Below are 14,037 nucleotides of genomic sequence, written 5' to 3'. Positions count from 1 at the left end.
TTTTAGTCTAGTTTTTATTTGTTAATATATTTAGTCTTAGTTTTAGTCATCATAGCTTAGTTTTTTTTCGTTTTCATTTGAAAAAAGGTGAAAACATTTTCGTCATAGTTTTATCAAACGAAATCAACACTGCTAGATGTGTATGGTAACATTACAAGCAACAAACGGTCATTTATTTCTCCTTCCACAGTGCTGATGATGCCTCCTCAGGGACGTGTGAGCTTGAGGAGACCTCCACGAAGGCTCCACACACTCGCAGGGCCAGGCTCCCTAAACCCAAACCTTGCCTGGGCACCAGCAATCGCCGCACACGCACGCAGTCGGTCCAGCATTCAACACAACAAACGCCAGGTTTGACAAACTCCCAACTTTATTGTCACATGACTATGGCTGTCAAGATTATTAAAGTTTTACTTGACGATTATTGTCGCTCAAATCATTGTGATTTGAACGATTTAATTGCGTTTCTGTCGTTGATCATTGGGATGTTATGAATACAAATTACACATACTGTTTGGCTTTTAGGGCTTTGTAAACAAAAGGTGCACAGGGCAGATATGACAAATAACTTGCATAACTTTATACTTGATATGAATAGTGGAAATAGACTATCTACAAGCTCAAAACGCATCACATCACATCGTGACACGTTTTGACCTTGTAGATCTGCTATTTCTGAAAATGTTTGAAAATATCCATTTTTCAACATGGAAATTATTATGGAAAACATATTGCGATTATCTCAAATAATTGTGATTAGGCAATTATGTAATAATTGTGACAGGCCTACACATGACCGCTTCACATGTGTAAAGAAGTGGGTGAAATTATTTCCCATCATTTTTAGTTTGCTTGATGATGATGATGCAGACACACCTTTTCCTTTCCAGCAGCTTCCAGCTCTGGTGAGAAGGTAGCAGTGTCTCATGATGCTGTGGAAACTCTGGAGGACTCAAAACCCTGCCCTGACAACCAGCCACCAGTAGAGGATGCTACCGTAGAAGAATATAAACACTGCGGTCCTTCGATTCGTGCTGTCTGTACTCTGGCCAGCCTGACCCAAACACCTGTGATTCGTTCTGTCTGTACTCTGGCCGGCCCAACCCAAACATCTGTGACTTCTGCCGTCTGTACTACGGCCAGCCCGACTCGAACACCTGTGATTTCTGCAGTCTGTACTCTGGCTAGCCCGACTCAAACACCTGTGATTTCTGCAGTCTGTACTCTGGCTAGCCCGACTCAAACACCTGTGATTTCTGCAGTCTGTACTCTGGCTAGCCCGACTCAAACACCTGTGATTTCTGCAGTCTGTAGTCTGGCCAGCCCGACTCGAACACCGCCGGCTGTCACTACACACCCAGGAGGTACGTAGGTCTAATACACTTTGGTCCTCAAACATTTTCATGTCAAGGACCCTCAAACTGATGTATTTGTATTTGACAGTAAACCTCCCTCTGAAAAGAATTGTGCCAGGGAGTGGACCCTCATAAGAGAAGATTTATGCCAAAAGGTTTTCAAAAAAATGTATTGCTTAAAAAATAATTTGTGGGACATAATATGCTATATAGTTGTTAAAAAGTTACATAGTGCTACTTTAAAGTGGTTAAACTGATTTTGATGCTATATTTTGCTGGGTACAGGCTTTCTCTCCTGGAAATTTAGCACGCTGAAATAGAAGCCTTTGTTCTTGCATCAATTTTAAAAAGTTTGAAATGGTAAATAGTGCATTTATATAGCCGCAAATGCAATTCAACAGTGAATAGTACATTTTCACAGTGACTGACATGTCCACAAGAATATAGATGCTCAGTGCCTATCATTTATTACATTGCATGATTCACACAATTTCATGTATTTTATTTGTCTTTGTTCAGGGCTGTTGGAGCAGGTCCCTTCAGACAACGAAGAGCCCTTTTTCATCCTCTCTCTCACTGAGGTCCCGGTGGCGTCCACGGAGGGAGACATGCTCCTTCCTTGTCTCCCTGATTCACCTGCACAGCAGCTACAGAGGTCAGCGTCTGACTGGGTACCATGACCCATGTCTTGGGATGCATTTGTAACCAAATTTTTTTTTTTTACAGAAAATAGCCGATCCATGAGCTCTCAGCGCGATGGATCGTGGCGCGTTGAGAGCTCTTCGATCAGCTATTTTCGCCATGTGACACCATCGTTTGACAACGTATGATAAATTGTTGAATCTCAATTTGACATTTTCACGCGTCCGCTCTTCAGTGTTGGCCTCCCTTCCTCTGGAGACGGTGGACACAGTTTGACGCTCAGTGATGTGCTTGTGACCGGAGAGACGGGACCTGACAGAAACTTCACAAGTGTACAGGATGTCGATCCTAGACCCACATTATGTACAGTAAGTGAACTTACAAGGAACTAAAGGGCCGTCCACACCAAGAACAACAACAACAACCATAACCATAAACATGTACCGTAATTTTTGCACTATAAGCCGCACCTGACTATAAGCCGCAGCAGCTAAATTGAATGTTTGGAACATATATAAGCCGCACTGGACTATAAGCCGCGGGTGTAAAATCCATAGATGTAGGAGGTCCCCTAGTGGCCGTTAGCTGTAAAAATCCATAGATAAGCCGCACCGTTATATAAGCCGCAGGGTCGAAAAATGGGAAAAAAGTCGCGGCTTATAGTCCGAAATTTACGGTAGTTAAAAACATTGCTCAAACTCAAATGTATGGTGGAATCCAACAACTATAACGACAACGACGGTGGTGAATGATGTCGTCGAGATCACTTTCAGAGGGATTTAATGGAACGATTGACAGCCCATCAAAATCCATTCGAATTTACAGGCTGTCGCGTTCAGCGCCGCAACTATAGATCATTTCCTTAGCGATTATTCTATTGATTACTTTTTCGATTAATCGAATAATCAATAAGCAAGTTTCTTTTTGTCTCCGCCAGAGGTGGAGAGTATGTTTTCGTTCTTGTCCTTCCGTGTGTCCCCCCGTCTCAGCCAAGCTAACATTGGTCAAGCTTCACGTGACACGTGACAATATTGTTGTCACCAATGCTCTGATTGGCTAGCGAGACGCATGATGACATAGAAACCTATAAATAGCAAATGTGCTTCAAAAAATTAATTATATTTTTTGAAGTGAGCTTCCATCAGCCAAGCTAACATTGGTCAAGTGACACGTGACAATATGTAATATAAATAGGTAAGACAGGATTAATCAGGAACAGTACTGGCGGAGACCTGTGCTCCGAGGAGCACATTTTCTAGTTGTCTCCGCCGGAGGTGGAGAGTATGTTTTCGCTTCGTCCCGCCGTGTGTTAGCATGGCCCCTAGCCAAGCTAACATTGGTCAAGCTCCACGTGACACGTGTCAATATGTTGACACCAATGCCTTTGATTGGCTAGAGGGACGCATGACGAAATAAAATCCTATAAATAGGTGTGTCACTTCAAAAGGCCATTTATGACTTTTGAAGTGAGGTAAGACAGGATCAATCAGTCTTCATTGGAACAGTACCGTCCGTGCGTGTGTGTGTCCCTCTGAGAACACCTAACATTGGTCAAGCAAAGGCGCAGAAGGCCAAAGCTAAGAAAGCATACTCATCTACAACAGTAACACAGAAGAGGACTATAGAGTTGAATTGATCCCACAACAAGGCCGAAGTCTTAATACTGTAACAATTGGCCACCTTGATCAAATACATTATGTAGCACTAGAGAAAACTGACATAGATCAAACACACCAATCAACTGCTGAAACTGTTCAAGACAATGAAGATGAAGAAGACAGACAAGCATTTGAACAACCCAGTCAATTACGACGACTCCCATATGACACATTGCTTCAAGAAGAACATTCTTTAGATGCAGACACTACATATTCAGTCGCCCCTGCAGAACACCAAAAACCACGCGCATTCTACCAAGACGACCCGTTCTACCAAGACGACCCGTGCTATTAAAATAGCACGGGTCTGCTGGCGGAGACTTGTGCTCCGAGGAGCACATTTTCTAGTTTTTATATATTTTTATTTTATCAACAATTCATCAACTTTTGACATGTTTCTTTTCAGTTTTGTTATCCTTGCTCTCCCTCTCTGTGTCCCCCGCCTTCCTTTTCCCTCCTGAAAACTGCAAAAAACTATTTTCACCCACTTCTTTTCACCTGTAAACCTGTGATGTGACAATACATTTTTTGAAACTTTTCAGTTTTAGCCTATAATGACCTGCTCAAAGTAGGGATCGATTACTAATAGATAATTTTTTATAATTGATTAGATCAATAAGTTTGATTAACTGTTGCACCCCAGGTCATCATCAGTGTGGATGCTCACATTATTATCGCTACAGTTATCCTTATAGTTCTCATTGTTGGTGTGGTCCGCCGTTGAGTCTGGTTACAGTTGTATTCACTAAATTTCATATTTTCTTTCTCAACAGAGTTCAGTCGTGCAGAATCCAGAGAACCCAGAAGGTAGGATGATGTAGCTGTTGATTTGAATTTTAACCACTTTGAACCCTTTTTTTTACTTGTGGGGGGGGGGGGGGGGGGTTAGAAGTATACTAAGAAGGGGGCCTCCAAAGAAAATAGTTGTATGTCTTCCAAGAGACTCGGCAATACTTCTTATTTTCGCACTTCTCTGTTGAAGTGCTGAAAGAAGTGTGGCTGTGTGTGAGTAATGTCAAACTGTGTGTTTTAACCAGGCGAACTGCAGCTGAAGAAGTCCAGAGGAAAGAAACAACCTAGCAGGTCCTCCTCCAGTGCCAAAGACTCGCAAACCCCTTCTTCCCAAACACATGATCCCACCCCAGAGCCAGAGGCCACCTGCCTCCCAGCTCAACCACAAACCATGGAGCCGACAGCAGCGGATGACACCACCCTTACAGAATCCCATGTAGAGGTTGAGAAGAAAGACGCGGGTGATGTGGGCGACAGCAGCTCAGCAGCAGAACTTCTGCCCGATACCACCAGCAACACTCTGAAGAGGTGAAATGAATGTAAAAATTGACATTGTCATGATTAATCAGCATTTTTTTATGTCAATTACATCACTGGTTCATGGCCTTTTTAGTTTCAAGGACCCCCAGTTTGATAAGCATTATTCCCATTTGATAAATTGTTATATTTTAAGTCTCGGGGACCCCAATGCACACTGCAAAATCCCCCGTCTTAATATAACTCTGAGAGTGTACGAATGGAACCAAACTGATCCGTAAGGGTCCGTTTGGTTGCATTTGTACACTCTTGGAGTTACAGACCCATAAAGGATCCATTTGGTTCCCAACTGTCTTATCATTTAGCTGGGTGTCCTCTTCAAGTACCCCTGGACCCCACGTTTTTCTTATTATCTCTCTGTTCCAAGGCCTGGCAGAAAACCCAAGGGATTCCTCTCCTTCCTGTCCAACAAGTCCAGTGCCTCTCCGTCCCGCCAGGCCAGAGCGCTTTCCCAGGCGCCTCAGCTCAGCGCCTCACGTACAGGAAGGAGACGAGCAGCCCCAACGGCGGCCTCCGCAACAGCAACATCACACGTAGACCAGAAGGCCCCGGCGTCCACTGCTCCCCCAAACGCAACACAACGAGCCGGGAAGGATTTTAAACAGAGCTTTCCTGACAGCCAGATGGACCCGGACCCAGAACCAAGTACCTCTCAATGGCCAAACCCTGAACCCAGTGCCTCCCAATACCCGGACCCAGAACCGAGTGCTTCCCAATGTACCGGTACCGTAAACAGGACAGCAAACGTTTCCTTACATACACAACCATCTCCTCCATTACAGCCGATGTCTACTGTTGATAGCTCTCATTCCATGCTGGAGGAGCACCATGACTTTGTAGAAGACGTCGAGGAGCCTACCAACGTAACGCAGTTCTTCTTAAATGACATTTTCACAGATATGGACGAACAGTGACGGCAATGGGGACACAGAGAAATAACTTTTTTGTTTTGTTTTAATAATTCACAGATTAACGTATAAATATGACATTGGGGACACGATTAGTTCATACACTAATTCATATTAGTGTATTAGTGACTGCATTTTCAGTTGAGGTGAGTCAGAGATCTCTGCCTACCGATACATCTGGTGACATCTTAAAATTAAATTTAACTGGTGGGATAAAACTTGGTGGAAATAATTCAGATAATTTTTTTTTGCATTATTGCAGAACCAATGCAAAGACTTTGAGGCAGTCCTTCATATTGGGACGCTATCCGAATTGGTTTTCAAAGCATTTGGTGTAGGTTTGTTAGTAGAGAGGTTTTCCCTGCTGTACTAGCCCCTACATTGAATTTAGATCAGGGCTGAAGCTATCGATTTTAATTTATTTCTATTAATTTATTTCAATAACTTTTTCAGGTAAATGAATAATACGTGTTTTTACGGTATTTCTTTCTTTTGTTAAATATCAACAAATCAAAGCGAAGCAATATCGATTGATTTCTTATCAACTAAATAATTTAGTCTGATTAACCTCTTAAGCCCTATTTTATACTTTGCCGTACAACAGTGTCTTATAATAGCTTATCTTCTAGCTCACAAACGTACTACTTTCTGTTATTGCATATACAGAAAGTAGTGCGAAATAAAACAATTTGATTTCCCAACCCCAAATATAATTTTAATAAAAACAACCTCTAATCGTTTGAATTGGTTTATTCAATTATAACTGTTGCAACCTCTAATTTAGCCCAGAGACGTATCATTGGGCGGAGATCTCTGGTCATCTGTCTACGTGAGACCTGGGTAAAGCGGTACCGTACCTTTCAGTCTAAAAGGAAGTTCTGTTTGACCACATTGCACAGTACATACCTACAGTGTTCATTTGAGTTTAACCCTTTAAGACCTGAGGCGATTCTTTAAAAAAATCTAAATCCTAACAGTTTTTTGAAAAAAATCTAAAACATTTTTTTTAAAGATTTTTCAAAAATAGCAGATCTACAAGTTCATAGCGCGGCACTCGGTGCCGCGCTATGAGCTTGTATATCTGCTATTTTTGAATAGCCAAAGACACCTAAAGTGACACAGATGCGTTCCAGGTATCAATGGGCTAAAGGAAGGGGGTGGGATGTGGTTGTGGGAGGGCAGTGGAGTTCCAGTTATGTTTCATGAAGGCTCCATTAAATGTTTTTATTTTCTGTAACATATGTAAATAGTTTGTTTAGTATGTGCCTCTTGTGTTTTGTTTTTGTGGTGTGTATTGATATCAAAAGAAAAGAACAATAGAATTATCCAATTAAGACCCCTGACTTTATTTGCGTAATTTGCACAATTTTAGATAAATACCTCTAAACTTGGAGGAGTCAGTGGAAAGAAGTGAGAATTTAAGCATGCAATTCAAGAATTATTTTGCATATATATATATATATATATATATATATATATATATATATATATATATATATATATATATATATATATATATATATATATATATATATATATATATATATACACACATATCATATATCTGCTTTGCACCGCGTTTCGAGCTTGCTGATCTACCTTTGAGAAAAATGTGATTATGAAAGAGGGTTTGTTGTTGGGCACGAATAGTAGGGCGGTCGCAATCATGCCATTTTTGTGAATTGTAGGTCATTCTAGTTGACAATTACATTTTCATACAAATGTGCTTAACAATTTAATGTTTTTGGCTTTGAACTTTGGAACATATAAATCAAAATTACAGTTCAGTTTTCCACTTTGGCTATGTAGACACAAAATATTGCACAGGTATGACAAATAACTTAAAATACAAAGCCTATTACTGAAATTGTGAAATATACAAACCGTATTACAAATAAATAATGTGCTATTGCCACAATAGACATTTAATAATTGTATTAAAAATACTTAGCTCAGAGCTTGTATTGCGACTAGGGCATTGTGTAATTGTGACAGGCTACTAAAGTGACCTCTGCATTCCCATTTCCATCTGTGGGAAAGACACCAGTAAGTTGGCTTGGAAATTGTGATTGAAAGCACACATTAGATGACCGTTGTGCTTGTGCATTAGTACGATATGTATTATGTACTGTAAGAACAGTTTGTCAACTACATACTGTAGAGAGGAGGATGTTGCTAAAACCATAGACATTGATCGCCGGAGCTGTGGAAAGAAACGTGACATTATAGGTGAGTCAACCACCATGTCAAGCAGAAACCTTGTATAGCCATATTTAACCTTAAAAGAAAAATCCCATAGACAAATGCTCTACTTTGTTGTACAAAAGGGTCACAAAAGTAGTGAAAATAGCGTCTCTACTAGCTTGTAGGATCGGATGTATAAGTGAAAGTAGTTAAGTCTATCTGGGTTTTATTAATATTGAACCAATGAAAAGTATTAAGACATTGTGACTAAATGACTATATTGGATCCATTGGAACACAGGTTCTTTTGTCCATTTACTGAAAAGTAACAGTTTTTGACATAAGGTTTCCAGGGACAGCTACGATATAATGTACTGTACTATACTAGTGTATCATATTTGGCAGGAATTAAATCCTTCATATAGGCTAAGTGTGTTTAAGCTCATAGAAACAAGGAACATATTGACAATTGTAACAGCAGTCAAGATTTCTGTGAAAATGGAAATCTTAACACATTGACTGCCAATCACGTAGATCTACGCGAACCGCTTTAAAGCCGCCACGTGCCAATCGCGTAGATCTACGTGAAGTGAAAAAAAAATGTTTTTAATGTTATTTTTTTCCAATTTCACCCAAAGACCAATGAGATATGATTAGTTGAAGATCTAGACTCCTATCCACTTCCTTGTTAACTTAAAACTTAAAAATGCTGTATTTCGGCTCCTGAGTACTTTTTTTTTCCAATGAAAAACTCTGGCACTGGCTAAAAAAATATGAAAATACCTCTGGCAGTTAATGTGTTGTTAATTGGACTATACATACAGTCTACAAGTAGTTTAATGAAAGTATTATCAGGAAAAGGGATATAATATTATTTGTGGCATGCATGAATTTTAAAATTCACTGGGGATTCAGCACGTTCCCTTGTTTTCTCACATTCACAAAGATACAATTGTCCATAATTTTTGAAAATCTGTATATGGATACTTGAGAGGGATAACTTCATTCTTATGTTTCACTGCAAGCCAACAATACCTCTGCGAATACTTGAACTATAATTTGGCCACGTATGACCTCCATTAACCAATTCAAATCCTTTATACTTACTATGATCTCTGGTCCCCAGGGATCTGTACTTGGTCTCATCTTTGTTTTTCCCTCTACCACAAATCTCTTTGCCGGAAATAGCTGATGCATTGTGAACTTGTAAATCTGCTATTTTTGCCAAATGTTAGCCTGTATCCAGGCCTATGAAGCAATCTCTCTAACTAGTCTGACCCCTAGTATTTACTCAAATACATAGTGTATAATATGGATCTTGCATATCTCCGTATAGTATATAAATTACATAACAAAATGAGATTAGAAATGGGATGATAGAGCAGATGGGGAAAGGGTGTAAGGAAACAAAACAATGTAATTCCCCCTGAAAAAGCTCTATGTCAAAGCCAACCAGGAAAATGTTAAAATAAAAGTTCTCTGCCCAGATGCCACATAGCACCCTGTGCCCTGTGGGCAACGTCTAGAGGGGAACCGCACAGAGCATTCCTCCCGGGTGCTTCTGTGTTTATTCCTAACAACAATATTGCTTGTTTAGGGCAGTGGTGGAATTTACAGGGACAAAATGAACTGCATTATAATGCAAAAAGTAGAGAAGTTGATTAGCATTACTGTAGTGTAAACTGAGGGGTGATGTGACAAAAACGAAAAGGGGGTGGGTGTTGGGGGGTAACTATGTCAAATGGCACACACCAGAGCCTGGCACACGCGCGTGCGTATGTGTGTGTGTGTGGGGGGGGGGGGGGGGCTTTTTGGCACCGCCCACGCAGCGAGGTCTGCCAGTCTTCCCTTACGTCCTCAGAAGAACACAAATAAATAAACACGGCTTTCTGGTTAGGAACCACTCTACTTTGAGTTTGAATTTACAACTCATACAACGATGTCTGGACGAGGGAAAGGAGGTATACTTTGTAAACTGTATAAATTACAATAAAGTATATTAAAAAGCGGAAAGGAGGTATATGGAAGACTCGGTCCAAAATGGCAATGGTCCATAACACAGTTATAAATGCAGACACTGTTTTTAGGCAGGTGAAAACAGACTTAAAAAGGAGGAGAGCTGTAGTCTAGATCTAAAAAAAACGCACCCAAAATGTAATTGGCCCACAATCGCACTGGGCACTTGATGGGGTCTGTGAAATACGGGGTGTTTCGTGGACCTTATCGGGCGACCAGTGTGATACCACGTAAAGCCTTATGAAATGTGTGGAGAGGTGATTTCCATGTAATGTGTTGAAGGAGCGATGAAATGTATGATTTTTGGATATAGCCATGTAATGTTTATGAGATTGAGATTGCCTTGTTATTACCTCGCCATGCACTTAAATAATATGTATTGTCAAGCCTTAACTTATGACTTATGTATTTAAAAATATATGTTTTTGATATAGCCATGTAATGTTTATGAATTGAGATTACCTTATTACCTTGCCATGAATTTAAATAATATGTATTGTCAAGCCTTGAATTATGACTTATGTATTTAAAAATGTACTTAATTGTAAGATGTGGAAATTCAATAAAATACTTTAAAAACGGAAAGGAGGTAAAGGCTTGGGAAAAGGAGGCGCTAAGCGCCATCGCAAAGTGCTCCGTGATAACATCCAGGGAATCACCAAGCCCGCTATCCGCCGTCTGGCTCCAGAGCGTCAAGCGTATCTCCGGTCTGATCTACGAGGAGACTCGCGGTGTCCTCAAGGTTTTCCTGGAGAACGTGATCCGTGATGCCGTCACCTACACCGAACACGCCAAGAGAAAGACCGTGACCGCCATGGATGTTGTCTATGCTCTGAAGAGACAGGGACGCACTCTGTACGGCTTCGGAGGTTAATAATAATGCTGACTTGATATTCCAACAATCCAAAGGCTCTTTTAAGAGCCACCCACACTTTCTCTAAAGAGTTTGCTCCGTCAATATTGGAGAACATTGGGGCAAATGAGTATTCTCAAGTGTTAGACCGCCATCAGTGAACAAAAATGTAAAATGAAATGTGAAAATGTCATAAAACGCGTGGTATTCGTGGTGTTGTTTATTTTCTTAGCTGTAGGCCTATAGGGGTTCAAGGGATTTTGATGCTATAAACTAATTTAGCTGGGGAACCCCTTCAATGACTCACTTTGAGAACCACCGTTATAGTTGCAAACCTGCCTATGGACTGAGCAAGTTGTCTCGAAGTGTCCTTGAGCAAGACGCTGAACCTTGCATGGTTTCCCCCATCGGTGTATGAATGGGTGCACAATCTATGTAAAGCGCTTTGGATGAAACGCTATATAAATGCACCATTTACCGTTTTACCAACAACAAGCATCTTCCATAAACCCCAATTGTTTCAGATATTTCAAGCAAAGCAAAGCTAAAATGCCTTTAACTCATTCAGAAGAGCAGGAACATGCATGTGCTAAATAAGTAAACAGAGCACTTTCACACCGTTGTGAGATGTGTTTTTCCATGGTAACTACTTTAAACCTATGTTATACTTGATATAATTTGTCTTCAGTTAATATCATAGCTACACACTACAAAATAAATACACCATTTGCAATTTTTGACCTATATCAATATAAGTCTATATTTCCCCATGGGGAAATTCAGGTGGCATAGCAGCAGCAGCAGCAGCAGCAGCAGCAGCAGCAGCAGCAGCAGCAGCAGCAGCAGCAGCAGCAGCAGCAGCATAAACATATATAGATTGCTTACTGATTGCTTTTTTCTTATATTTTGTCTGGTCTAGAGATTATCTTTATTTAACCTAGCTACTACTAGTAGGTTTATAAACCACTATGTATTTTATTTTAACAATTTAATGCAGACTAAATGCACACAACTACATAATCTCTGCCAAATCATACTCCCTGACCCTGACTTAATTTGGAATAAATGATCTTCCCATACTGGGAGTTGAACCCAGGCAGCCAGGCTGAAAACCAGGAATCCTAACTGCTAGAGTAGACCATATGGGACAGTAACAGAGAAACCACAGAGACACATTCATGTCCATGTTGTCAATACTAGTAATATGTTGATCATAGCATTGATCAATAGATAGCAATAGATGATAAATTATGAATTGTTATAAAGTGTGTTACAACTGGATTTAAATTATGCAATCAGTGAAAACCTGTACCTCGAATTAAATTATAAATGTAACCTAAATGTATATTTATCCCCTCAAAAATGTCACAGGGACAATAGAACAATACAAGCGGGAAAACACTATGCAGGAACAAAGACACCACCCTCTTTGTGTGGCAAGATCAGCCAATCATATCCTGGGATTCGCACACTGCATTTGCATTAGCTCTACATAAATAGTGGGGCGGCGCAGAAAGTGCGTCACTCTTCGCCGACACCGTCTCCGAAAAGCAACACCATGCCCGAAGTTGTATCAAAGCCAGCGCCCAAGAAGGGCTCCAAGAAAGCCGTCACCAAGAGCGCCGCAAAAGGCGGCAAGAAGCGCAGAAAGTCCAGGAAGGAGAGCTACGCCATCTACATTTACAAGGTCATGAAGCAGGTCCACCCTGACACCGGTATCTCTTCCAAGGCCATGGGCATCATGAACTCCTTTGTCAATGACATCTTTGAGCGCATCGCCGGTGAAGCGTCTAAACTGGCTAATTACAAGTTACAACAAGCGCCGCACCATCTCATCCAGGGAGATTCAGACCGCCGTCCGCCTACTGCTCCCCGGTGAGCTGGCCAAGCACGCCGTGTCTGAGGGCACCAAGGCTGTCACCAAGTAGCCTACACCAGCGCCAAGTAAACTGCCTAGTTTACTGTAAACACAAAGGTCCTTTTAAGGCCCACTCATAGTATCAAAAAGGTGTTCATCCTAATGCAAATTACGTAATGCTTAATTTCTTGTATATATATATATAACTACACACCACAGTTTTGGTGTCGAACATTATTGGTATCATCTTCAGCTCTATATACAGAGCTAGAGTATAGCAGCTGGTAAACATTAAATCTGGTGTCATAAACGTGCTACTTAAAAATGGTATTTGTGGTCAAGCTAACTTGCAATATGAATCTACAGAATCATATGTAGAGTAGGACATGAAGAAAAAGTAATACAGGTTTGTATTAATGTAAATGAATGGCTGCTCTGAGAAGGGTCCATTTAAATGTTTGTATAAACACATTTTAAAACATCTTACTGGGACTTAAGAGTAGGTTGTGAAAATGATTCATAATTGCCCTTTTTGATAAGCTGATACTGGTAAGTGAATTGTATGAGTGTTCATTGAATCATTGAATTACTCAGACATTAACATGAAGCATGGTATGATATCCATTATCCTAAATAATACACACACACACACACACACACACACACACACACACACACACACACACACACACACACACACACACACACACACACACACTAGCATTCTAAGGACCACAATAGAAATCATCTTTTGTGTGTACCCTTTTCACAAATGTGCAAGGAGTTTTATTGTCATTCCATACAAGTAACACTGTTTACTCAGGTCCTTGTCAGGGCAGAATAGGCCTACACATAACTCAGGTACCTATGTATAAACATAATGGTCATGTATTTTCAAACTATCTGATTCAGATGTGTGGATATCTAGGTCTGATATGTCTGGATAGCTCATCGTATTATAAATACCGGACCGGTAGTGCGTTTCATTCTACTGTACAATAATAACGCAATACCGCAGTCACATTGTCAGCGCATTACCAAGATAAATTGGCATTAAGGTATTAGTGACAAAATTACCAATTATGAATAGTGGACGCGTGCATTACGTTGTATGATACGGTTGGGAAAAGGTGTTGGAATATATAAAAGGGTTTCAGAAGCGACTCTTTATACTGAAATAGTGGGTGGCTCTTAAAAGAGCCTTTGTGGGGTTAGTTCATTCGAATGAAGGAGAT

The 14,037-nt window shown here is 40.5% G+C and overlaps 1 protein-coding gene and 1 pseudogene across 3 annotated transcripts in view; both read left to right on the top strand.

The window, feature by feature from the left end:
• Nucleotides 1-6,886, top strand: part of LOC308079100 (uncharacterized protein) — a 30,667-nt gene extending 23,781 nt beyond the window's left edge. The window contains exons 22-28 of one of the 2 annotated variants that reach the window (XM_080420453.1): nt 191-351; nt 894-1,364; nt 1,875-2,010; nt 2,233-2,365; nt 4,429-4,462; nt 4,693-4,975; nt 5,352-6,886. In XM_080420453.1, the coding sequence (XP_080276579.1) occupies nt 191-351; nt 894-1,364; nt 1,875-2,010; nt 2,233-2,365; nt 4,429-4,462; nt 4,693-4,975; nt 5,352-5,898 (1,765 nt within the window). In that variant the 3' untranslated portion in view covers nt 5,899-6,886. Of the gene's footprint in view, nt 1-190; nt 352-890; nt 1,365-1,874; nt 2,011-2,232; nt 2,366-4,428; nt 4,463-4,692; nt 4,976-5,351 lie in introns of both variants that reach the window. The other variant, XM_080420452.1, reaches the window with a different exon arrangement.
• A 5,616-nt stretch (nt 6,887-12,502) lies between these two features.
• On the top strand, nt 12,503-12,872 carry LOC308078104 (histone H2B 1.2-like; annotated as a pseudogene). Its single transcript has one exon. The product of its transcript is annotated as a histone H2B 1.2-like (transcript).
• Nucleotides 12,873-14,037: the final 1,165 nt, after the last annotated feature.

This window comes from Gymnoscopelus braueri (assembly GCF_963280865.1).
Source record: "Gymnoscopelus braueri genome assembly, chromosome: 22".
NCBI lineage: Eukaryota > Metazoa > Chordata > Actinopteri > Myctophiformes > Myctophidae > Gymnoscopelus > Gymnoscopelus braueri.
Note: the sequence above shows the minus strand (reverse complement) of the source record. Positions and strands in the feature narration are given on the sequence as shown.